The following is a 26,170-nucleotide window of genomic DNA, read 5'->3' on the forward strand; positions in this document are numbered from 1 at the left end:
TCCATTGAATCACTACACTTACTGGCACCAACAGCGCCAAAAAAAGTAACTAAAGGTTTAGGGATTTTATTTTTCTGGTAAATTCAAATTAAAAAAATAAACTTACATACACAATTGCAATTTATTGTGATACATTAATTGTTAAAAAATTTACTTCTTGCTAACAAATATTTTACAAGTTAGAAATAATTAATAATTAAATTTAAAAATAACTTTGATAGACAAAATAATAGTTAACTAGAATAAATATTTAAACAGTTTAAAATAATAGCCTATATAAACATTTTATATTTATCAGCATTATCACGCTCTTGTATTTTAAATTTTGTTTTATAGTATTAATTTTTATATTTTAAATAATACATGGCAAAAATTATAAAAAATTATTTTAGAGTCAGTAGCTATGATAAAATTAAATAGCCAACAATTAATGAAATTATATTTTCTTTGATAAATTTTTTTTTTTTTTTTTTATGTTATATATAAGTCGAATTCAGCATAGTTGTAATATATGAATATCTTATTTGATTGTTATGTAGGCGTTGAGTAATGCATTAAATTTTCACATACATCGAACCTCATTCAATACATCGTCATTGTCATAATTTAATATAGCAATTGTCTTTTTGAAAAAAAAAAAAAAAAAACAAAAAAAACAAAAAAAAATTTTTTTTTCTTAATATAATATAATAATGATATATCGTACACTATTAGGCTATACAAAAAATATGTAACAAAATTAAGATAATCTTAAATTACGTTATCAGTCACTTGCATGTTATGATTTTGAGACATTTGATACTAAACTAAAAGAGTATTATTATTATTATCATCAGGTAAAATTACTGCAAGCACGCTTGAACTTTTTCTATCCATTCTTGCGCTGTAGCAGCATCTCCCGCACAAAAGTTATATGTACGCCTATTTGTACGGAGCTAAAAATAAAATTATTAGATAAAATTTTGCTCAGTTGAGAAATAAATAAAATATTGATAATCATAAAAATGATGCAGAAATAATTTTTTCTTTTTCAACACTGATAGAAGAATTTGTTTATAGTTAAAAATATTTATTAATATTTAACAAATCATTTATTAGAGACCACTTTTTAGTCCTTAACAAATATTTCTTAGTATTTAAAAAGATTTATTAATATTTAATAAATGAATATCAGATTTATTTAATACAAACAAATCATTTTAAATACTAAGAAATATTTGTTTAATACTAAAAAGTGGTCTCTAATAAATGATTTTTTAACTATTAACAAATATTTTTTAATACAAATAAATCTTTCTATCAGTGAATCAATACTCACATCAAAAAATGACTTATCATCGGTTTTCTTCGGTGGTCCCGGTGTTGGTGCTGCTGGATTAACTGAAACTACTTCAGCTAGATCTGTATAAAAAATAAATTGACATAATATAATTTTTTCTGTCTGTAAATTATAGATAATTTTGAAAAGCAAATATCTACCTATGTAACCTTTACAATGAGAGTCTTCCATTGCATCATAATATCTCAACTGATGTTTAATACAATCAAGAACAAACCATCGTTGCTTCCAACCTTTTAATAGCGCCCCACGTTTATACAAGTAGCCTTCATGGGTGCGGTTTTCAGCAACATTACTTGAAAACTGTTCATAGTATTGTTGGGAAGATGTTTGAATAGTAGCAACACTTGAGTTGACACTTCCAGTATCATTTCCACTTCGTGTAAGAGTATGAGATTGCAAGTTATCAGCAGCAGTTTTGTATTTGGTACAATTTTTGGGTACACTGTCAGCACACTTGTCATGACATATATGACCGCAGTCAACACATCTTAACCCGGCTTTGACTGGTCCCCACAAAACACCAGAGCAAGCATCACAGTGCGTCGGTGTCGCGGTATCTAGTCTCTCAAATCTATGAGGATGTGCGTAAACAGAGCTCTCATTTCCTGTCGTATTACCACCAGCCAACTTGCCTCGCAATAACAATTCTAATGTCGAACGCTTGTGAATTAATCTACCATGATATCTAACCAACGCTGTACTGAAAGACGCATGACGTGCAAGTGAATCTGTATTAGGTAATTCTAATTTATCCCAAAGAATTTTCCACTTTTGAGGCAGATGACCTAGCTCTGTTTCTAATTTATGGATCTCTTCAAGCAGATGCGTGAATTGATCAGGTACCATACTATTTACATTGTCGTATCCTAAAGTAACTATTTTACGACTACTTTTAGCGGTACCGTCAGCAGCTTCAGATTCTTCCTCTTGCTGTGAATCTTGCTGAAGTATTTCAAGATCATACGCCGGGCCGTGAGCTAATTCCTCTTCGAAGTAATACTGCCAGATGTCTAAGCTTGGTAAATGTGAAACAGGTCTCAGTACAGGATGTTCTGAATTTGGTGTGTACATAAAATTGAAAAATAGCGGGCATCTTGCGTGCTGTTTTTCAATGTAATCAAAAATACTCAGACCAAGATTACAACCGATATTTGTGCCGGCTAGCCTGCCACCTGGATAAACAATTTCGTCATCGCTGCCAGTATCTACGCCTTTGTGGTGGCTCGTAAGCGATCCACGCTTGTCTTCAACAGCTGTTATACCGCACTCGACTCGATCGAACTCACAATCCAATAAAAAGGTACGGAAACGACAGGATACTGAATGATAAGCCAAAAATCTAAGATAGTAATCGTTAAATTCAAAAGCTAGAGGGAACTGCTTCTGAATTTGATGAACGATATCGAGAAATTGCAGGAACGTCGGAGTAAAATTAGCGGTTTGTGAATTGGCAGCCAAGTTACTGCGATGGCCAAATCTGTGTCCAAAGCCGAGCCATTCTTTTTCAATTAGAGTTCTAAAGCCTTCAATGGTACGGTAGTGAGGATCGAGACATATTTGAGCAACAGAACACACTGTTGTTGTAGTATCCCATCCGTCTTCCAAGCAAATAGCCACTGATGATCCCTGAACATCCATAAGATCAATTACAGCACCAGAAAGTTGCATCAGATTCTGTAGCTGTTGTAACCATTCAGAGCTCTCAATAAGCTTGTAAAAACTTTGATCTGGTTCAACATTAGACGAACTGGGTATACATGCTCGCATTAATTTTTTAAACGCCGTTTTAGTGTGTCTTAAATCACAATATTCCACGGGTATAAAGTCTATTTTTGGTGATGACTCGGCTTTAACTCCTCTCATATGGGCTTTTTCACCGAGAATGTAGAGAGCTGCTCTTTGGAAAGTATGTACACACTCAGTACCACTGTCAGAGTCTGCTGAATGTCTGACAGTACCACGTTGATTTACAGATGTCAGAGAAGCTTGGGAATTATGTCGTTTGTCTTTCAAGGAACCCCAGCGACCGAAATTCTTGGGACCTTTTCCGGCAGATGAACTCAAAGTACCAATTGCTTTATTAAATGGATTTCTTCTTGATTGTTCAGGAGTATGATTGTTCCTGTCTTCTGCAGCAATCAATAAAGAGTCGATACTCAGAGAACTGTCGGACATTCCCCATGCAGAGCCTTGGCGTAAAACAGCAGCCGGAGTAGCAGCAACTAATGCCATTAAATATTTTTCTTGCTCTAGGGTAGATGTTGTTTCGGATGAAGTTGTTTTAAGATTGGTCGCTGTTGATGGATGTGCTTTCAACATTCCTATAACTCCTTTTCCGTGGTAACCAGCTCCGCGTATTAACAAAGCTTTTGTTCGTGGATGTCGCCACGTTACAACTGGCATGCGACTATGTCTGTACAAGCGACAAAATCTTCTGATACTTTCATCGGTTATTAAATTTGGTACAACAAGCAATGCTGGATAACTACGACACATCATGTATACGCAGTTCACGGAGGTCAATCGAAATGGTTCATTTCGGCGATTATTGTGTAAATTATTTGGGCTTAGACCTAATCTATACCAATCTCTAACGTAACTACGTTCTGATAATCGTTCTAAAGTCTTAGCGTCGGTTGGTGGAGCTGTTATAAAACCAGTAACTTCAAATTCGTCAACTGAAAATTTATTAATTTAGTATTATTATAATTTAAATAATTATTAAAATTCAAATAAATATACAATTATTAATTAACTTACTGCTAAGATCGTCGTCATGACTTAAATCATTATTGTCAGTCACAGGAAGACTCATTCTACCTGGCGAAGTCATATATTTATTTCCACTAGTGAGATTCATATTAGGTAGTACATACTTTTGTCTTTTCGATGATTGTTTAGGCTTAAAACCAGCCTTTCTCGCTGTTTTAAGCAAAGTTTTTTTAGCAAAACCCCTGAAATAAAAATTATTACTTAAAATTGAAGCATTTTTTTTATAAATGTTTTTTTTTTTACACAAATAAGTGAATATTTTAAATAATTAATGTAGTTAATTAATTACGGAACTAACTTTAATGTTGCATTTTTTTCTTTTCCTTTTTGATGCGATGTTGGCGCAACAAGAACTTGCCCATTAAATGCAAAATGATGGAATATATGAGGTGGATACCGTGCTTTATTAACAAGTTTTCTTAGCGTGTCAATATTTTCTGGCGTAACTTCCTCATCAAAGGCTAATTTAATAAGTTGGAAAGTGCATGAGCGTAATTGTAAACCTTCTTGAAGGCATTGATCCAGATGAACTAGATGTTGAACTGCACAGCGCTTTTCTTTTGTCAAAGAGGTAACTGGAAAAGCTCGTACAACCATTTGCTCACAAGCTATTAAATTAAATAATTTATTAAAATTAATTTTACTGAACTAAATATAACTGTCTTTATTAGATCAAAAAAATTTTAACTTACCAAATGGATCACAAGGTGTACCCTTAAATACTATCCGATAATTAGTGAGGAATATAGCACCTTCGGCAGGTAAGAGTGGTGGTGTTCTAGGAAGACCTACTACGCTTTCTTCTCGTCCATCCGGAAGAAGATAAACTCTCAAACCATCCATTATAACTTCCTCACCAGGTAACATGTTCGGTGTGAGTATTTTCGGCTATAATAATAATAATAATAATAATAATAATAATAATAATAATAATAATAATAATAATAATAATAATAATAATAATATAAAAATAAATTTAATTTAATTTATTATTAATGCAAATAATAATATTTAAGTTCTCGTCCATATTTAAAATATTTAAATAACTTATTCTTGGGAATTTGGACAATAAATCAAGATATTAAATGATAAGAGTTGCAACGTTTTGCTAATTTACTTCAGCATCATTTATTTTTGTTTTATATGTCAAATGTTTGTATTAACTAAAAATTATTTTTTGATTTTTAGTTTGCTTGATAAAGCTGAAATAAATCAGCGAAACATTGCAATTCTTATAATTTAATATCTTAATTTATTGTCCAAATTCCCATGATTAAGTTATGCAAATAATAATTGTTGACATTCAAATACCTTTTGAATTGGTGGTAATGTTTTACTCTCACGGTAAACCGCTTCAAGAGTCTCAATGTGCATGTGAACGACACCCGGAACCATTTGATGAAGGCATCGAACATGATCAGCACTGACACCACCTTCTGTGCAAACACGATCGACGAATCGTGATACCATTCTTATCACAGCGATGCCTGTCTCGCCGGGATCAGTTTCCTCGAAACCTGATTCCGCATCGCCACTATCGCTTGGTACGCTATTTTAAAATTATAATTCAATATATAAATATCAAAACTGATATATGTAAAATGATATTTAATTTAAAACATTGAAATAATCACAATAAAATGATAATAATTTACCTATTAGTGACGCTATTACTTGTTCTTTCATCATCATAAACGTGATCTTGTCGATGTGTTTTAGCACTGATGTCTGGTGGGACCAGTAAATAGACCATTCTATTAGCATAATGAATAGCTTGACTGTACATCGTGCTTTCTTCACTTGCAACAAGCTCTTTTTGTTTATCCGGATCAATAGTATGCCATATTCTCATTTGTTCAGCGGCTATTTCTAACGCTGATGGCTCCTGACTCCGGTACATTGAAGTACGATCACGTAATGAAAATTCTTTATATTCTCTTGGGCTGATTGGACTAATCAGTCCCTCGTTTCCCAGCCTCATTAAGTTATCAGCCGGTAAATACAAACGTTTGATGTCTTTCTGTACGTCTTGATAAAAAGCATCTTCCCAGAATTGTTGATTTTGCCATACAGCATGCTCCTGAATGCAGGTATATGCAAATTGTATCACTCCGGTGCACAATTTCCGGCAAAATGCCGTTGCTAGGGGGAGTAAAGCTGCAGTTACACCATGTTCATCCATAGCTGAGTCATCTTGTAACGCGCAATTCATTAAACGCACAACCAAATCAAATTGCTGATGTTCGAGCATTGCTTTATTGCCGATAACATGTTGAGATAGTTCCATACATAACGCTAAACGAGCAGTTTTGCTCTTTAATGCGCGTAATACTGCTGGAAATGTTTTACGAGCATCTGATATTTTATTTTCAAAAATACAATTAACACAACTACGAAGTACTTCTAATCTACGGGCTGAGTTACTAACTAAATGTCGAGTGTCATGGACCATCGATATGTGAGGACCTGATGGCACAATTCTCGGTTGAAGTGTTGATAAACGTACTTTTAAATTATTTTTCGTTAAACCTTCGTCAATAATTGCTTGAACTTGCTCCGAATTAATATGTGGAAACTGTGGCTGATGTATTCTTGCAAAAGCACCTTCTGGTGGCTTTAAGATTTTTTGTACATACATTTGTGGATTGGGATTTTCATTTTTGTCTAATTGTTTAGCTAATTCTTGTATATGGGTCAATACCAATCCTAAATTAATTTAAATAATTATTATTGATATTATTATTGATATAACAAGTTAAATAAATTAAATAATAAATAATTAATTTGTTAAAAAACTTACCATGATCCTGAGATTCTTGTTTGAGCTGATCACTAATATTACTATACAATTCGTCCCAAATATCACAAGGTCGCCATGGTGGACCACGTTCAGCGATGAAAGAAGTAAAGAACATGCAATCTAATACTCTAATAGTGAAATCACAATCAGTAAGACCTCGTTCACCAACAAATGCCGCCTAAGTAACAAAAAATAATAATTATTATTTTTTTATTTATATTATTAATCGGTTAAAATATTGAAATAAAAAACAAACCTTGTGAAATGTAATAACTGGTTTAGGATGAATTCGAATCAATGTAAGACAACTACGATATCCTTGTAATAATTGTGCAAAAGTTCTCATAAATACCGCTCTTAATTCTTTATCTAACATTGGGGGATCTGTAGCTGTGACAACCGCAGGAGGAAATGCGTGATCCGCGGAAGTGAGCTGTGGCTGAAGAACAAGTGATAAAGCGTCTTGTGTCTGTGATAACAGTGGCTCAGGAAGAAGAGCTAGAGATAATCCATCGGGTACCATAATTGAACCACCATCTAAGTCAGCTACTATGACGTCCATCTGAAATTAACATACAAATATTGTATCAATTATTTTTATCTATATTATTCAATACATAATATAGTAGTTTATAATATTACTTACAAGTTCAGCTGTCTCGTGCTTTAAAGAACTATGTACACCCATAATAAACGGTGTTGGCGTGCTGAGAATTTCAACAAGAGCAGCAGGTAATAATGGAATGTATACGTGAGTATATCGAAATGGATACATTAATGCAGTAAGCGCTCGACAACTTTCGGTAAGTCTAGAATAACTAGCAGAATGAAACAAAATTTTGTGTTCGGTCATTACCGCACAAAATAATACTAATACATTGCGGATTCCTGAAAGTAATAACGATTAATTAAAAAAAAATGTCTATTAAATTGCTATATCATATTAAATAAAAAAATTACTTACCTAATTGTTGGAATAATAAATTAACACTAGTATGAGTAATTGGAAGAGATGGGCTTATCGGGGGCTGTAAAGCCTGCCGATCACCAGCACCTATACTAAAACGAACTTGCGGACCACCTGCTGGCGGTACTTGGATACATCCCAGTATATTTCCAACCAATGTTTCCAGCGGAATTTCATGATTTTCAACGTACACCGTGTAAATAATACCCAAACAGTTCTAAAAAAAAAAATTTGTAAATATTTGGAATCTAGTTTAGCAATAAATTTATTCGCAATTATAAAATGATTTATCTAAGGTAAAAGACTCAGTTATTGACACTTGCAATTTTATTTTAATTAAAAAAAAAACAAATTAATAAATATAATTTATGAATCATAAATTTTAAGAAAATTGGTTTTTTGAGAACATTTAATTTTTTTAATTAGAATAAAATTGCAAGTGTCAAACAACTAGGCCAGTGTCAATAACTGGGTCTTTTATCAGAGCTAAAAATAAAAGTAAGCTAATCAGTACCCGAAAGGTTTCGATGTAATCCAATCTTGAAACTAATACCAGGCATTTTGGCGCATACATAATACTATGATGTGTAATTGCTGGAATAGCTCTAACTAATGTACGATTAACTCCATCAACAGGTTCTTCCTCTTCATCAACCGGTTTACTCGGAACGATTGATACAGTTTCATTGAAACACATACACGCACAGTAATGACGGTTTGCATCTATATCTGTGAGGATTGAAACGAAAAAACGTGGCTCCTGTCTTTCTGTTGAAAGTGCCCATCCTTGTGGCTGGCAAAACTAGTAAATAAATAAATAAATTATATGATTTATTGACATTAAATTTGGTAAATATACTTCTTAAAAATTACTTACCCACTCGATACCTTCAATAAATGGAGTATCGGGCCAGTCTTTTTCAGGAAATCTTTGGACAATAATCCCATTGCTTGTTCCAGCTCCTTTGATATAAAATAAATAATTATTAATTATTTATAAAAACAACAAGGTGTTATTGTTATGTTAAACTTACTTTCTTTACCGTGATCGTAACCAACGACCACAAAATAATCTGCTAACCGAGACATCTCGGTGTATTCTGGAGGCTGTGGGGAACAGACGGTATTCAACATCCCACAGCTTAAATATAACTCGCGGTTTCATGAACTTTTAATTTAAAATCTTTAAATATGAGCCCGACAATAGCTGATGGTGTTGCTGCAGACTCCTCACAATAGAAACTGATTTATTTATATGAATCATTTTAGTAGTACTTGATGAATGCAAATTATATTTAACCTATAACACTTGGTGATATCACTTGTAATTATTATCAACAATATACTTTTACAGGTTTTGATAATTAGCTTGTTAAATTGTGCTGGATTTAATTTTTTCTACCACTCAGATTATGGTGATAATTATTATATTAATAACAATAAAATAATTAGCAAATGTACATAGATATATAGTCAACACTGATGACAACACTTAAACCTTGAAATTTGGACAATGAAACTTTGATACAATAGATCATGTGAGACTGTGTACGGTGTTAATAAATAAAATCACAAGTCACGTGATGGTTAATTTAGACAACATAAATTTATTAATTATTATTTATCGAAATAAGATGCCACACCCCAAATAAGAGCATGAATCTATAACCTTCCAAATGAAACTAAAGGTACCCACAATACGGATGGATGATACGGATGGTATACATATAGAAGGAAGACGCAGGATGGAGCAGCAGCATTTTTTTGGCGAGGTGGCGGTTCCAAAAGACCACGACGTCAGACGCGAAAGACGTAAGGGGAAAGATCTAAATCAACACTTTTCAACCACCATATTTTATATCACACACTGAATTATCCGGTAGCGCCAACTTTGAATGCTATCGCATATCACTATTTTATCAGTTCATTCAAACGGTTTCATGACACTGAAAATAGGAACGAGACATCTGGTAATTTTTTTTTTTTGAGTGAATTCTTCAAAAAAAAAAAAAAATGCACTGATGAAAAATTTTTTAATTTATATGTACAATTTTTTTATAATTTATTTGAGCAAAAAAAAATCAATAAATTGAAAATTAATTTCAATGTTAAATTTTTTTTTTAATAAATTGAATTTATTGTTGTTTCAAGTTTATATTTTTATATAATTATGAAAACAATTTTTTTTTTCTGCTGGAATGAATGAAATAAATATTTCAATTTTATTTGTTACAATTTTTACTAAATTTAACATAATAAATTTTCACAATCAACTTTGACAAGTTTTTAACTGATATAAAGAATAATAAATCTATAAAACAAAATAAAATAATTAGAGACTAATTTTTTTTATGCTTTTTATTGAAGAAATTTACAACACAAAAATTAATATAATTTAACAGATAGTTCAATTATTATTTTAAAAACCTCCAAGTTATTATCAATGAAAATAATATTAATTGTTAATACGAAAATGAAATAAAAATTCGTTAGTTGTACGCTTGTTATTAAATTTATTTGTATGTTATAAAGTTAATGTCTGGGTAAACGAGATGTTATATAGCGAAGAATCACAGATAAAGTAAAAACAAGCTAATTTTATTTGTTAATTATTGTAATTTCAATTTATATATCATTCTAAGTATGTTACTATTAATGAGAATTCAATCAAATTTATTTAATTAATTAATCAATATAATATAATTATATTAATCTTACCTATTCTATAAAACAATTTTGACAATTTTATAACGCAACAATAATTGATTGTTTCTATTAATATGTATTATAGAAAGCCCCCATAGGCTTAATTTTTTAAGACAAATCTAATAAAATAAATTTTAATGAGCTTATAATTTGAATTCAACAAAAATATCTTTTGTTTATTTTATTGTTGTTATTGTGTAATATTTTTACTAATTAAAAAATATTTATTCCTTAAAACAGAAGATAAAAAACTACATTAATTTTATTAGTGAATTGTTTATTCATTTACTTTAATAAGTAATTTTCTATAATTGATTTTGCCGTTGACAAGTATTGCAAATTTATCAAATTAGAATAAGTTAAAAAATAATAATAATTATGTAAGATATAATATCGAGATTATTATTTTTTGTTTATTAAATACAATTATATTAATATAATTAAGTTTTACTTAACCCTTTGACTCATTGATAGCTGGTTTTTTATATTTTCAAAATATAAATAATTTCAAAAATTTTTTTGTGTGTTCTGATTATCATGATCAATTATTTGTATTCATATAAAAACTTTTCTTAATATTTTTTTAACAAAACTATACGTATAAATATAAGTATAATAAAGAAATAAAAATAAAAATTACTAAAAAAATTTTAGTAAATCAATAATGGAAAATAAATTAATGATTCAAGGGGTTAATTAAAACGTATATAATATTTAATCATTTACAAATCGGTCTAGATTACTTAAATTATCTTTAATCCAAACGATCTCTATATGTTATTTTTATATTAATTAACGATGTAACGTTTAAATCGGTAAATTTATTATATAATAATTATATAAATTTATTACAGAGAGATCAAACGGATGACAGAAAATATAATAAATATCTAAACGTTTTGAAAACCTTTAAAATGTAAAATAAAACACAAAAAATTTTAAATAAAAATACCTTATATTAACATAATAATTTTTTTCTTCATACTACTTTACGATTTAGCATGATTAACTAATATAATCAGACTACTTGCATGTGTAACATTTTATTGTTGTTTTCATGCAAATTTTCATTCACACTCCGTTAATTTTTATTTTTTTTTTCTTTTAATTAATCAGGGTTATTTTTAAACAATCGACGATTATTTATAATATATAATAATTAATAATTCTTAAATGGTTATAAATGTTGCCATTGATTAGATATAAGATTACTTGAAGATTCAAGTGATCTAGCAATAGCTTCATGAAGCCCGTGACCCAGCCACATTTGATTTAATTGTTTGTATTTCTTCTTGCACAAACTAAGTGGATTACAACGTTTAAGTCCTTGATCAGTTTCACCGTACTCATCAATATAAGGTGGGCATGTGAATGCACCTCTACTGGGGCTACGTAAAAATAGTATCTCACATTCCCGTACACGTAAAAATATACCAATTCCAGCTCCGCAAACGCTCGAATGATAATTACATGCCCCCACAGTTGTTTTATTTAATTCCGACTGACAGCAGTAACTTTGTGAGCAGAGCATTTCACCGCAAACAAGACACATTGTTGGATTACGTGAGTCTTCGCGATCACTAGTTGGGCATGTAAATAGTGATACCAAATTAATAAGCTCACTGTAATCCTCAGGTAATTCAACAAGACTATTTACTTTTAGTGGTTCCTTAACTTTAACTGGTAGTCTAGCTCGTGGATGTTCCATCCATTTTTTAGCAAGTGTACGTACACTTTCTGAATTCAATAACCCATCACAAGTCGTTGGTAAGCCGAGGTAAGCGCAAATATTCTCATAATTATCACCGCCTTTATTTGTAAGCTCTAGAGGAGCAGGTACATCTGTTATATAATGAATGTAGAGCGTACAGCATCGTAAAAATGGTAAACTTGCTTCCTTTATTTTCTTCCAAATTTGATTTAAAGTCCAACTGCCTGTTTTTATATTAATAGCATCCATTAATGCCAGCAAAGCATCACAATTTTCATCATCATTGTTTTCTTCAATAGTTTCCTCTGAAAAATCAACATCCATTGCTTCGTTACTCTCAAAATCACTTGTCGCAATTATTTTTGTAACAAGTGCCAAGAAAACTAGCTTCAATAAATGTGACTCGTGATTATCACCAGTTATTATCGGAGGCGATCGGTCGGGATTTATGGCAAAGAGACTGGGAAATGTTACCAACAGCGGCACGAGAATACCAAAGGGATCCCACTCGGTGAAACAACTGTCATTGTGTGAATTTTCTATCAGCAATGAGAGCAGAGTAAGAGCGTGAGTACCGAAATCCCTTCGTCTTGCATAGTCGCCGTAGGGTGACCACGTGTGTCCGAGGATGGCAGATGTCCGGGCAAGACAATCGAGACTGTCTCTTAGTCTTGACGGCAATGAACCTAACAGTGGTTTCTCTGAGTCTCGTAGCATAAATTCAATCGCGTGGACCGTGTATGCAGTAGATTTGAAAGCGAGTAGGGGTACACGTGAATCTTCTTCATGAGGTTCAACGCCTAGTCCTTTAGTGTAAGTAGTTTGAGCGAATAAGTGGATCATTGATATTAAATGATCAGATAAGCGGATCTCTGGTTCAGGGCTTTTTAACTCAAACGCCGCTGCGACTTCTTTGCCCATTTCTTTGTATATTTTACGGATAGGACAAGCAATAGTGTCTACTTTCGATGAACTGTCGTCTGTTGAATGCTGGAAGTTTGAATTTTTACAGTAACGACAAATCGACTCGTGATTATTTTCCATCGCCAGGTCTGTTATTTCGGTGATGTTTGTTTTTTCCCGACAATTAAGGGTCACTCTCAATGCATCTAGCCAAGTTTCAAAGTCGATATTTATCCTATTGGCCTTTGTCGGGTGTAGAGTTGCTAAGGACGGTAATAACGGTAGTACAGTATTGCTAAGACACTCGCAAAGTGGACAGAGATACTCTTGTTTCTCGACGTCGAAGCTTGCTGGCTGTCGTAGTCGATACGGTCGTCGATTTTCCTTTGCTAAAACGTTGTCGAAGTATGTTTGCCAACAGTACGCATGCATTACATGACCGCAAGTACTTGTGTGTGGCGAAGCGCCGAGTTTTGATGACAAATACAAGGGGTTTGTTTCGTTAATGTCGTCACGATCTTGACACAGTACTGTAGATTGCTGAACGAAAGCCGCGAGAACCATCGCGTCGCCGGTGATACTCACAGTTTGATCTTCCTGGCACAGAATACATGTGTAAGTTTTTTCTTCGGCAAGTCTGGGAGTTTGTTTGGGTCCCATAGCCACGGGAGACTGCTCGAGAGATTCAGACAAGTCCATTGAGGATCCGTGCTCATTACTTTTGTTGTTAACGTCTAAAACGGTATTTTCAAATAATTTAGCGTTCTTTTTCATGAAATTTTTCTGCATTGCTGCCATCAGAGCCATTACTTTGGTACGTTTTTGGGCAGCCATTTGAGTTCTCCATTCTTTACTATTTTTGGCTGGATCCTTATCAGACGCTGATGGGTTGGAAGCTTGACTACTGTCGGCAGATATTTCGGATTGAGGAATCGTACTACCCGTTGCTTCGCGATACTTTTCAAGTGCCCAGGTTAATAAGTCTTTATGCGCATCGATACGTGGGCTGGTTAAAAGTTCTTCAAGTAAATTGAAAATATTCTTTTTAGCAGCACGTTCTGTAAAATTAAGGAACGGATAATAGCCAGTCATTTGTTCTTGCAGGGCATAACCAATCAGGTGGATTATTTTGTGGATTTGCGGCTCTGAGAAACTTCGAGCTCGTAAATTCCGCGCTCGTTCAAGAACTGTCTGCATTATGTGAAGCATCACATCACACTGCAGTAAATTAGCAACCAAACTGAAGGATTCAGTGAGTCTCGGTAATTGTGGTGGCGGACAACACTCCAATTCACCCATTGCCTTTCTACGTTTACGCTGTGCTTCCTCAGACTTGCTCAATTCTTCTTTCGTGTAGTGATAAAAGAATACATTGTACTCAGAATATAAATGAGATTTTAATTCATACAATCTCTTACCAGCTGAATTTTGTGCTGGTTTGTTGAAGTCTGCTACGTCATTGATAACTCGTTCCAAACCTGATTCATACAGAGCACCTTCGGGTAATGTTTTACTCAACTCTGAATGTGACATTGGTTTAATACAAAGCTGTTGTATTATTTCTTTCTTCAATCGATCATCAGCGGTTACACGACCTACACCTGGCACATGTCGTTCACCTATTATTATTATTAATAACCCAAGGAGCTCTTCAACGAGATTTATCGTTTGTCTTATACTATCTTCTTCAGGATTTTTTAACGTATTTGTTTCAAAGTCTGGATCTGCCCAATTTATAAGGTTAAATTTGTTGATAATATGAATTAAAAATTCATCGCTATCAATTAATGATGCCGCTACTTGTAGCAGATTAATGTCACGCTCCAACATTTCAGAGCGACAACGTACATTGTGATAAAAGTATAATTGGTTTAATAAACTATAACCATTCCTACGCCACATTCCAGCATGTACTTGTGCAATCATCGCTTGAGTCCTCAATACGGGCTCTATTATTTGTTCCATTGTTAGACGATTCGGAATTGTTATTTCGCTACTATTGAAATTTAAATCATATTTTTCTAAATAAAGGAAAAGGCCTGCGAGAAATCGTGATATAGGCAAGTGAATTGACACTGATTCTGATGATACGTCGTATTGTATACACGAGGCCGAATGTTCAGCTAGCTCACGTATAATTCTTGGTGGCGATGTTTCATTTTCAGATCGCTCGGCCAGCTTTTTTAGAACTTGTCGGAAAGTTTTTATCAATACCGTCCTGTCAGATCCACACCAATCAAGAGTAAGACTTATCACAGGTGAGAGTTTAACTTGAAGATTGAACGCTGATTCCCATTCTGGTTCGTACTCCATGTGTTGGCTTACTTGTCTCAATACAGGATTCATAAGCTGCATACTCCACAATAACTTTAGTAAAAAGGATACACCGTGAATGAAACCTTTACGTAATTCATCAGTCCACGTGTCTGGTTTTGAGCTCAATAGATATAAAAGATCAGCTAAAATGAATATTGCTCTTTTAAATGATGTGTTTGGTACATTTCTTTCAAATTCAAGTTTACCAGCAGGATTACAGCGCCGTGAACTTTCTGACATAAATGTATTTATGAGGATGAAAAGCGCGTCATGATGTGCAATAAGCAGATGAGCTAAAGTCGGTACTGTAAATAATTGTACAGACATTGATGAAATTGAAAACGAATGATCATGATCATCGCGAATAAATTCTTTCAAAACATCACCATAATTTTTAGTAAATATTATAGCAAGTGCTTTTTTACTTTCGTATTCCATTAACATTCCAGAAATAAATAGACGATGCCAGGCAGTTCTTGCGGCTTTCCATAGTTGTGAATCGCGGTTTAATATTCCCTGGACAATAGATACGTCTGGTAATTTTGTATTTAATGCTACGTCGCTGAAAATAATTCTGAAACCTTCACAGTGGTTCATAAACTGTTGCAGCCAATCGAGCAGTTTCATTGCGAATATCTGATGGGCAATAACGTGTGCATGAACAACGTGAACTTTTAATGGTTGGCTGTTGAGTCTTAATGTGAATCGTTCAATTTCAGATTTTAATTCGCTGCAATGTTGAAAATCAGAGCACTTAACCACTGCGCGTCCATTTCTGTCGATATTTGTTACGAATTCTATGGCCTCTTTTTGTGAACATTTTAAAACTCGAACGAGAGTACTTATTACCTGCTCGAATGTGTGCGTTTCGTCATTAAATAACACCGTACAGTAATTACCATTGGTGTTGAGTAAAGAGAGCGGATCTTCGTCAGTTTCTTTTACACTTAAATCGGCTGGTAAATTTGGATTATGATCCAGTGACAGTAATTCGTAACAATATTTCAGTACAGCTTCAAATGTCGCTGTCGCTCTTTCGACAATATCTTCAGGTAATTTGTTCTCGGATGATTCTTTGTATTTCAAACCAGCGAGATGTATGTTACAAAACGGATCTTTTTTCCAGGCTTCCGTATCACCGCAATCGCAGCATCCGCCACCATGAGACGTACCTATTTTATATTTATGATTCTGATGGGCTGATTCTTTGAAACACGCGACACAAAGAACGCAAGTAGAATCCATTCCGCACTCACGGCAAATATAAGTTGGCTCACCAACTTTAAAAAATTTACCGCACACTGACGGTGGTTTGTCCATCTTACGAAGCTGGTCTAACACCTCACGTGGGTCTCCGTTGCAGATGAACTCTTCTAGTGTGTTGTATAACATGTTTTGTGCTGAGCTTTCATTGAAGCTCCATGTCAGGCAATTCCCATTTAATTCCGGACTGTAAATTTTAGGAACCCAAATTCGCCAGTGCTCTTTGAAGTGTGTTGATGTTAATATTCCTTTTGACATTTTGTCCATCCATACGTTTACACATGGTCTATTCGAGTTACGAAATACTGGTAAAACTGGTGAAAGTTCAACGTCATCCATATCTTCGTTTTCATTTACCGGTAGTGATGCATTGTCGTTACTCATTTTTGATGATTTACTGCAGCCACGAAGGCTTCAACTGGAAATTCAAATAACAATTATTAGTAATTAATAAAAAAATAAATAAATAGCTGTTATCATAATTGCTTTAAAAAATTTTATTTATTAAATCACAGGGATTATTTTTTATCAACGATTGCATCTTTTGTCAATTAATCAGTCGATTATTTAATACCTGTTATTTAATAAATAAAAATAATCTAGAAATTAAAAGAAATTTGCTGTTAACTAAAAATTTCACATCGATAAAATTTTTCAATCCAACATATGGACCATAATAACTAAAAATATTAAAATAATGTTTTCAATTAATTAATTTATGTATAATTTTAAAAAAAATTTATTTATAATCAATAATTATCACGTATACAATGTTGAAATCAGTTGAATTTACAGTAGCATAGTACTGTACTTATGTATTGAATAGTTTATCTTTATCTAGCGATAATAAAAATAGCATACATAAGACAATTTTTATATTATTACAAAAAAGTTACATATTGAAAGATATAAACATAAAAATTTGTTTATTGATACTAAGTTTGTTTGTTTAAAATTTTTAAATGTCTGTTTTTTTTTTTTTATTCATCAAATTATCAAGACACTACATTTATTCACAAAAAATTGTAAACTAATGTAACACAATGAATAATTTAAAAATAACTACAAGCTTAGATGTTTGTGTGAAAACAAAAAATAAGGTAAAAGGAAATAAATAATCTAGACAATAAATAAATTTGGCATTAGTCTATAAAAGTAGATTAATTGATAAAAAAATTAAGACAAAAAACGTTTTTATTAATTTAGGGCAATGACAAGCACAAATGGAGTGAAAGAAAGGAAGTATGATTGTTAAATGGAAGTAAAATTTAGCCTTGCACAGAGACATTTATAAAAAAAATGACTATTTTTAACTACAAAATACTTATGAGGGTGAAATACACAAGTTGGTAAGTAGTATGACGATGACACCAAGGTTAATGAAGTTATTAAGAGATTGTTCTTTGTTCCGTAAAATATTATTGTATTCTTATATCATTAATTTAAATAATTCATTTATTGGTACATACGTGATATAATAAATGTATTACGAGGGAATACTCTCTCAACACGTTATTAACTATTTATTTTGTCAATCAAAAATTAATATTATTATTATTATTATTATTATTTGACATTTCTAAATGTAAAGGACGTGAAAATACCACACAGCTGCTTTATACGACTCGCAAAATGGCTCTACTTACAAAATACGTATTACATATAAAACTTATATCTGTGAATGCGTTATACTATACCAAATGTACTTGTAGACTGACCTAAGATAATGTTAATGCAACTAGATACACCTCTCATGACTTTTTTTTTTTATTCTCATCACTCAAGAAAAATAATTAATTGATTCAGTGAGGAATTTTTTTAAAAATTTATCTTGCTGTTTGACTGAAGAATTTTGTTAATTTTAATTTACCAATATTGAAAAACAAGTAAAGTTTATAAGAATGTTTATTTTTACGAAGGAATTGCTTTTTGCGTGCTTTACTTTCTGGTGACTGCGTAGATCGCGTTTCAAATGTACCAACTTTTTAAAAAGACTGACATGGTGACAGTGGTGCCATATTTAAAATAATAAATTCATGTGGTTTATTATTTTTTGTTTATTTGCTGTGTACGTGTAGTTTAAATTTATAAATTTATTGAATTTATAAAGAAGGCGTAAGAATAAATAAGATAAGATGTTCAAAAAGTAAGAGTAATTAATATTGTTAATTATTATTTATTTGTTGTACTTACATTTATTAAAATAGAGTTATGGAGTATGTAAATGTATAACCAATCATAACTATTATTTACAGATTTGATGAGAAAGATAGTGTTTCTGGGGTCCAACAATTGAAATCTTCGGTCCAGAAAAGTATCCGGTCTAAATTATTAGAATTATATCCGCATCTTGAAAGTCATATTGATCAAATAATACCAAAAAAAGATTCTTTCCGGCTCGTCAAATGGTAACACGTGATTTTTTTTTATCAGTTATCAATAATTGTTATGATAATGGTGTTATTTCATTCTTGTTTTTTTTTTTTTTTTTTTTTTTTTTATAATTTTAGTCACGATCATATTGAAATTATGGTAAATGGTTCTGGGGAACTGTTATTTTTTCGCCAACGAGAAGGACCGTGGATGCCTACATTAAAACTTCTTCACAAATGCAAGTATTTTAAATTATACTCCAAAAATAAGTATTGTACAATTAGTTTTTTGATTTTTTCAATATAAATGATATAATATCAAAAAAATTTTTTATTTTTAATTTGTAAATAATATTTTTCAATTTCTAGATCCATTTTTCTTGCCAGTAGAGCAAGTTGACAAAGGCGCAATAAAATTTGTTCTCAGTGGAGCTAATATTATGTGTCCTGGTCTGACATCAAAGGGAGCAAAAATGACTCAAGTGTCAAAGGGAACTGTTGTTGTATCCTTTTTTATCTGATAACTTTTATAAAATATATTTTTTATTTAATAAAATACTATTTTTCTTAATAAATAAATGAAGGCTGTTATGGCGGAAGGAAAGCAACATGCTTTAGCCGTAGGTGTGACTACACTATCAACTGAAGACATGTAAGTTATAATAACTTTGAATAAGTAACTATTATATAAGCAATTAAATTTTTGAAATTTTTTTCAGAGCGAAAATAAACAAAGGTGTTGGTGTTGAAAATTGTCATTATCTAAACGATGGTTTGTGGCAGATGAAACCCGTCAAGTAATAAAAAAAAAAAGATAATTAAGGTCTTATTTATACACTAATTTATATCACGATTAATGTGAAAAATTGGACAACCTTGTCATTAATTATTGCCATTGAATATTGGTTGTAATTTTTTATTTGTATAAATGAAATCATCAACTTTATATCATACAACTTTTTTTACTTTATATAGATATTTTACCTACTAGAAATACAGAATAAATTTTTTAATTGCATTTAAACTAAACTAAATTTTTAATGTGGATAAAAACAATATATTTGCATTTTCAAAGCCCGTAATAATGATGTATATTTAAAAGCTAATTTTTTTTTATTATAAGATAGTATCGAATTTAATAAATCAGAAACAGTAAAAAGTACATTTGTCAAAAAAAAAAAAAAAGACATTAAATCAATAAAAAAAATGTCAACTAACAATTATCAAATTATTATTTTTACAATTAAAAATTATTATATTATTATTATAATTATTAATATGATAAGTTATTATTATATAGATGCTTATTTAGCATCTCCTTGTCCATCACCTTGATTATCCGGTGGACCTTGTCGTTCCGGTTCACCGTGATTAGGAGCAGGTGAGTATGAAGAATTACCTCCTTCAGCATTGGGGCCAGCACCCGGTCCAGCTACAGCATTACCACTTGGATTAGTATCTCCGACAGTATGAGGTGACTGTGGATGGTAAGGGCTGTGAGGGCTGTGTGGACTATGAGGTCCATGGGGATGAGGTCTTCCCATCGGATGCGGAGAATATTGAGAGTATGGTTGATGGTAGTAAGAATGAGTATACTGGGGGTAAGGTTGGTGGTAAGGTTGTTGGCCGTAACCGTACGATGGATGCGGTGGTCTTGGTGCGAGCGGAACATTTTGTGCTTGTGGTTGTCCACTAGGTGGTTGATATTGTTGAGAGTAACCTTGTCCAGGCGGAATCATGGGAGGAGGACCATGAGGATTACCCGGGCCCTGAGGAGTCATTACTTGTGATGGCATTGAATGATTAGGCATCATATTTGGTGGCTGATGAGGATTATGTTGCAAAGGTGGAACTGGAGACGATGATGGAGGTGTTGATGGTGGATTTGGCATTCCCGGTGTTGAGGCAGCGGGAAGTTGAGATTGTTGCTGATGTGGAGGTGCTTGCGGTGGTGGTGGCTGATGGTGGGGAGCCGGTTGTTGTTGATGTTGAGGTGGTGGCGGTGGTGATTGTTGATGCTGCATAGGTGGAGGTTGATGGGGCATAGGTTGTTGGTGTTGCGAGGGCGGACCTTGATGCTGCGACGGCGGTCCTTGATGCTGCGACGGCGGTCCTTGATGTTGAGCATTAGGATTAGGTCCTTGATGTTGAGAAGCCAAACTCTGATGTTGAGGAGGCCCTTGGTGTTGGGGTGGAGGTCCTTGGTGTTGAGCATTAGGTCCTGGGTGTTGAGATGGAGGTCCTTGATGTTGAGACGGAGGCCCTTGGTGTTGAGATGGAGGCCCTTGATGTTGAGATGGAGGCCCTTGATGCTGAGGTTGAGGTCCTTGATGTTGAGATGGTGGTCCTTGATGCTGAGGTTGGGGTCCTTGATGCTGAGACAGAGGACCTTGGTGTTGAGACGGAGGACCTTGGTGTTGAGACGGAGGTCCTTGATGTTGAGAAGGAGGAGGTCCTTGATGTTGTAAAGGTGGCCCTTGATGTTGAGAAGGTGGACCTTGATGTTGAGTAGACGGAGCTTGATGCTGTGGAGACATTCCTTGGTGTTGAGGTGTAGGAAGATGGTGTGAAGCTGGCGGCTGTTGATGAGGAGCTGGAGGAGAGTGTTGGTGTGGTGACGGTGGAGGCGCCTGATGTTGCAAAGTAGGTTGAAGTGGCTGGTGTTGAGACGCAGGTGGTTGTTGATGCTGTGGAGCCGGTGCTTGAGGCTGTAGAGAAGGAGGCTGAGAGTGGTTCGGAGGTTGCGGCTGTTGATGCTGAGCAGCTGCAGCTGCAGCTGGTGGTGGTGGTGTTGGTTGTTGTTGCTGTGGCTGCTGCTGTGGTTGTGGTTGTTGTTGTTGATGTTGGGGTGGAATAATTGTCGGATGTTGAGGTGCAAGGTGAGGCGGTTGTGACACTTGAGACTGTTGTGGTATTTGCTGTGATTGCGGTTGTTGTGGAATCAAAGTAGGTGGCTGTTGATGTTGTTGTTGCTGTGAAAGTGGTTGATGATGAGCTGGACTAACAGGTCCTGGATAACTCATTGTATTGCCTGGAGTTACAGCATTGGCATTCACTTGCACAGGAGAGTCTAATTTTCCTTCCATAAACGGAGGAGATGGACTGCCTTTTTTTATATCCATCACTTTCTCGGATTCCTGGAATTTTTTCTCAGAACTGTCATTCTCAGCCTAAATGGAATTAAATAAAATAAATTAGATTTTAATTAAGTAATGGCTTAAATTGTAAATGTGATAAAATTGATTAATTTACCTCCGTAGCATTATCTTCATTCATGGTTGCTGGTGTTGGTGTAGGAGTAGAGGTGGGTGTTGAGTCACTAGATGCCGGTCCATCAGAACGAGTTTCATCACTGCCTCTGATTCTTTCACGACGTAATATCTCGTATTGCCGTTCTACCATCTTGTTAAATGTATCCTCATCAACTGCTGGTTTACAATGCTAAAAAATAATTGACGAATCAAAAGTTAATTTTTAAATTAAATAGCAATTTTTATTTACAACGGATAAAATAATAACCTTTTTCAATTCTTCTTGAAATATTTCGCTTGTTTCAATGAATTTACGTTTTTTAGCGTCAAATTTTTCTTCTATCTGTTGTAACTCAGCTTCTAGTTTTTTCTACAAAAATAAACGAAATTTTAGTAACATAGCCATACCCCATTAATCATAATAAAAATAAAATTCATCACTACCTGATGCATAGTAAGCGATTGAACTTGACGTCTCAGTACTTGCATCCGTTGAGTTGTTACGACAGAACGAACATCAGGAACAACAGTGTCACTAAATATTTCATTTATCAAACGATGATTGCGAGTGTAACGTGAATAAGCAACGTGTTTTACAGAATAACCATCATCTTGATCTTAAAATAATATAAATAATTTATTTTAATTGTCACTCTTTGTACTAAGCGATATAAATATAATCAATTAAAATAAAATACCGTCTTCATCTTCGGCGGGAAGAATGTCTATTCGTCTGTCCTGTGCTGCTTGACCTTTACCACCACTGGAGGAACGTTCATGAGTCTCACGATCATCACTGCTTTGTTGTGCTACACATAATGCTGATATAAAAAATACAAGTCCATAACGTTACAATCTAGTTTAAAAACTAACAACCATTTTCAAACGAATAATCACATTCACTAAACACGTAGATTTGAAAAATAAATAAATTAAATTTTGGTTATTAGTATTAACATTAAATTTATTAACTTACCGGATTTCCCACGATTTTTAGCAGCAATATACGCTAAGTATGCAGGAGAATTATGATACGTTTTCAAACTTTTTTCATACTCGACCTATAAAAAAAATATTAATTTAATATTATATCTTTCATCTTAAATCAATTGATAATTGATAATATAAATTACTTACTTTTTCAGTTTCATATTCTTCTATAAATTCTGTCTTTTCTTCTTCTGGCAAATCTCTCCACATCTGCCCAATTATTTTTCCAATTTCCCACAATTTTAACTCAGGGTTTTGTGCTTTCACTTGGTCCCATACTTTTCGGCTGTACCTCATGTATGGCATCAGCGGTTTCTCTGGTGGTTTCGGTGGTTTTGGTAAACGCGAATCAGCCTAAAATTCATATAACGCAAATTAAAATTTTTATTTCTAACAAACCATCAATTCAAAATAATAAAACTCACTGGAGTATTTTTTCCAACTTTCTGTGGAGTGAACCCTGGATGTCCATGTGGAGTTTGAATAAAAGGACTTGATGAATCTTTCTATAAGTATGTAAAACAATTATAAGCATATAAATAAAAATTGATTGAGTTTTTGTGACACAGTACTTACATTTGAACCAGATCCACCGCCACCCCCACCAGAAGCTCTCAAACGTTCTGCGAAAATAAACAAAGTTTAATGTACAAATAGTAAAGCAATAAAAATAATAATTTAATTGAATACTTACGGTTTGGAGTAACCATAGGGGGTGTAGACAGAGCTACTTGTTTGTAATTGGCAGGTAATGCCATGATTAACTATGTTTTCACAGATTGCTCTGCAGTTGACTAGAAATTGAAATATATTTCATTTGATAAGATTAATTAATCATTAATTACATTTACATTTCACTAAAAAAAAATTATTCTTTGACTTGGAGTTCAAATGTTAAGTTAGAGTATTAATAAACATAAACTGTAGAAGATTGTTGAATATTATAAAGAGAATAAATTAATAAATTAATGAATAAATACTAATTTTATTTTGAGTTAAGAACGTTAAGTAATTAATATTTGTTTCAGTAAAATCACTCATTAAATCAAAAAGGGTGGGGTTAAGTTGAATAACTTACTCATTAATTTTTCTACACATTAATAATCGAAAAAATAAAAAAGATGGTTACACAAATTTTTATGTTCACGATATTTGAAATTTCATATTGAAAAATATGTGAAAAATAAAGTCTGTAATAATTCGAATAATTTTATGTACTCGTACCGGTACTCATGTGTGAACACCGATAATTTTACAAAATTATTCAGTACAATATTGAAATCACTGAAAAAAAATTGTGAGTGAATAATTAAATATAATTAGAGTAGAAAGTATTTAAAATTAGTTTAACAAGATTACTTGGCAACAAAAGTGCGGTTTTAATTGAGTATCGAGTGACGCTAGTGCGTCCATTGGATAACTGACGCTAAAAATTTCTTAAGTACTCCGATTATTTGTGTCAAATAATGTAGTATTATGTTTTTTTAGCAGTTATAAATATAATATGTAAACAAAATAGATTCTTACATTGTAGTAACAGAATTATACCATTATATTAAGATTAACAAATGAAAATTTTTAGTTAACTTATATATCACTTTACACATACTCAACTATCATCCGCCATTAAAAAATATGAGCTTGCATTCGCCATGTTGGCGGTTTGAAGACTTAACACGCCACCTTGATAGCCGCTTCTCGAACTTGTTTTGTCGCCGTTTATTCAAATAGTAAAAATATTCTTTGATTAGCAAAGAATTATGTAATTTTCATTAAAAAGAACTGTTTATCAATAGTGATGAAAAAATTTGTGTAACACTATAGTTGTCTATTTGAATATTACAACAATTGAAAAAGTATTTTATTTATTTAATGAAAAATTATTAAATTTAAGAAATACTTTTTGGAGCAAAAATTCTTTTAACTGCTTAAGGTAGTTGTAGCGTGATAGGCTTTTCAACAGAAAATTATGAAATTTTTTTTATTGAAAGATAAATATATTAATAATTCACTACCAAAATTTCAGATCAATTGACCGCACCGTTTTTGAGTAATTAATTTTTGAAATTGCATCTTTTACACGTAGCGGTATAGAGAGATGATAAAGTTAGTATGAAATCTTTGGCCCACTCGAGTGGTACGGAAGATTTCATACTAACTTTATCATCTCTCTATACCGCTACGTGTAAAAGATGCAATTTCAAAAATTAATTACTCAAAAACGGTGCGGTCAATTGATCTGAAATTTTGGTAGTGAATTATTAATATATTTATCTTTCAATAAAAAAAATTTCATAATTTTCTGTTGAAATGCCTATCACGCTACAACTACCTTAATATAATTTTCAATTTTTTGTTTTTTACAAAAGTTTAGTTTTTATCACAATGCTCGTTTAAATTTTCAAAAAAGACACAAAAGCCATGTGTTTTTTTTTTTAATAATTGTATATTTGCATGCTTACACATGAAAATCTAAATTTGTCAAATAAAAATAAATTATTATTTATGATACTGAATTTAACAAACATCTAATTTTTTAGATATTTATAACAATTAAATTGCAATAAAAAAATTTAGCAAAAAAGTTCCACTTGTAGAAATTAAAAAAAATTATAAGTGCGAATTTTCAAAAATATTTTTTTTTTTTTATAATTGATTTGTTATAAAAATTTCAAAAATTGTCAGAGGCCTGCTGATTTTATTATCATAAAAATTATTATTTATATTTTAAATTTACAAAATTAACATAAAAAAATGTTCTTGTTGAATCTTATTAA

At 32.5% G+C, this 26,170-nt stretch overlaps 4 protein-coding genes across 6 annotated transcripts; 1 reads left to right on the forward strand and 3 right to left on the reverse strand.

The window, feature by feature from the left end:
- Positions 1-432: 432 nt before the first annotated feature.
- LOC123260868 (myotubularin-related protein 13) lies at positions 433-9,755 on the reverse strand. The gene is made up of 15 exons (XM_044722211.1): positions 8,916-9,755; positions 8,759-8,844; positions 8,396-8,683; positions 7,879-8,098; positions 7,561-7,802; positions 7,171-7,476; positions 6,915-7,092; positions 5,770-6,820; positions 5,426-5,663; positions 4,807-5,002; positions 4,413-4,722; positions 4,103-4,296; positions 1,480-4,020; positions 1,319-1,401; positions 433-935 (listed from the first exon to the last, which is right to left on the reverse strand). Exons 1-15 carry the CDS (start codon positions 9,013-9,015, stop codon positions 843-845), a joined length of 6,126 nt encoding a protein of 2,041 aa, XP_044578146.1. The 5' UTR covers positions 9,016-9,755; the 3' UTR covers positions 433-842.
- Positions 9,756-11,565: 1,810 nt separating this feature from the next.
- On the reverse strand, positions 11,566-18,667 carry LOC123260869 (E3 ubiquitin-protein ligase UBR2). Of its 2 annotated transcripts, none has more exons than XM_044722213.1 (2): positions 18,499-18,667; positions 11,566-17,198 (listed from the first exon to the last, which is right to left on the reverse strand). In XM_044722213.1, exon 2 carries the CDS (start codon positions 17,162-17,164, stop codon positions 11,765-11,767), a length of 5,400 nt encoding a protein of 1,799 aa, XP_044578148.1. In that variant the 5' UTR covers positions 17,165-17,198; positions 18,499-18,667; the 3' UTR covers positions 11,566-11,764. The 2 variants fall into 2 exon arrangements, with proteins under 2 accessions (XP_044578148.1, XP_044578147.1); XM_044722212.1 differs by lacking the exon at positions 18,499-18,667 and adding an exon at positions 18,250-18,421.
- Positions 18,668-18,785: 118 nt separating this feature from the next.
- LOC123260916 (malignant T-cell-amplified sequence 1 homolog) lies at positions 18,786-20,098 on the forward strand. Its single transcript, XM_044722303.1, has 6 exons — positions 18,786-18,926; positions 19,036-19,188; positions 19,291-19,391; positions 19,522-19,655; positions 19,737-19,804; positions 19,872-20,098. The coding sequence occupies exons 1-6, from the start codon at positions 18,916-18,918 to the stop codon at positions 19,951-19,953; spliced, it is 549 nt and encodes a 182-aa protein (XP_044578238.1). The 5' UTR covers positions 18,786-18,915; the 3' UTR covers positions 19,954-20,098.
- Positions 20,099-20,425: 327 nt separating this feature from the next.
- Positions 20,426-25,065, reverse strand: LOC123260875 (extensin). Of its 2 annotated transcripts, none has more exons than XM_044722225.1 (11): positions 24,921-25,065; positions 24,088-24,187; positions 23,970-24,016; positions 23,819-23,899; positions 23,541-23,747; positions 23,380-23,464; positions 23,102-23,212; positions 22,848-23,020; positions 22,672-22,773; positions 22,405-22,593; positions 20,426-22,322 (listed from the first exon to the last, which is right to left on the reverse strand). In XM_044722225.1, the coding sequence occupies exons 2-11, from the start codon at positions 24,149-24,151 to the stop codon at positions 20,457-20,459; spliced, it is 2,925 nt and encodes a 974-aa protein (XP_044578160.1). In that variant the 5' UTR covers positions 24,152-24,187; positions 24,921-25,065; the 3' UTR covers positions 20,426-20,456. The 2 variants fall into 2 exon arrangements, with proteins under 2 accessions (XP_044578160.1, XP_044578159.1); XM_044722224.1 differs by having other exon boundaries at positions 23,102-23,224.
- Between the last annotated feature and the right edge of the window lie 1,105 nt (positions 25,066-26,170).

This window comes from Cotesia glomerata, linkage group LG3 (genome assembly GCF_020080835.1).
Source record: "Cotesia glomerata isolate CgM1 linkage group LG3, MPM_Cglom_v2.3, whole genome shotgun sequence".
NCBI lineage: Eukaryota > Metazoa > Arthropoda > Insecta > Hymenoptera > Braconidae > Cotesia > Cotesia glomerata.

Coding starts and splice junctions, on each gene's coding strand:
- LOC123260868 (XM_044722211.1), bottom strand. CDS start 9,015: ATGTTGAATACCGTCTGTTCCCCACAGCCTCCAGAATACACCGAGATG. Junction 8,684..8,758: donor TTATTGAAGGTATCGAGTGG/GTAAGTAATTTT, acceptor TTTATTTACTAG/TTTTGCCAGCCACAAGGATG. Junction 936..1,318: donor ATGATAAGTCATTTTTTGAT/GTGAGTATTGAT, acceptor TTTTATTTTTAG/CTCCGTACAAATAGGCGTAC.
- LOC123260869 (XM_044722213.1), bottom strand. CDS start 17,164: ATGAGTAACGACAATGCATCACTACCGGTAAATGAAAACGAAGATATG.
- LOC123260916 (XM_044722303.1), top strand. Junction 19,392..19,521: donor ATTAAAACTTCTTCACAAAT/GCAAGTATTTTA, acceptor TTCAATTTCTAG/ATCCATTTTTCTTGCCAGTA. Junction 19,656..19,736: donor TGTCAAAGGGAACTGTTGTT/GTATCCTTTTTT, acceptor AAATAAATGAAG/GCTGTTATGGCGGAAGGAAA.
- LOC123260875 (XM_044722224.1), bottom strand. CDS start 24,151: ATGGCATTACCTGCCAATTACAAACAAGTAGCTCTGTCTACACCCCCT. Junction 23,900..23,969: donor GCGGTGGATCTGGTTCAAAT/GTAAGTACTGTG, acceptor ACATACTTATAG/AAAGATTCATCAAGTCCTTT. Junction 23,225..23,379: donor TAAAAATCGTGGGAAATCCG/GTAAGTTAATAA, acceptor TTTTTATATCAG/CATTATGTGTAGCACAACAA.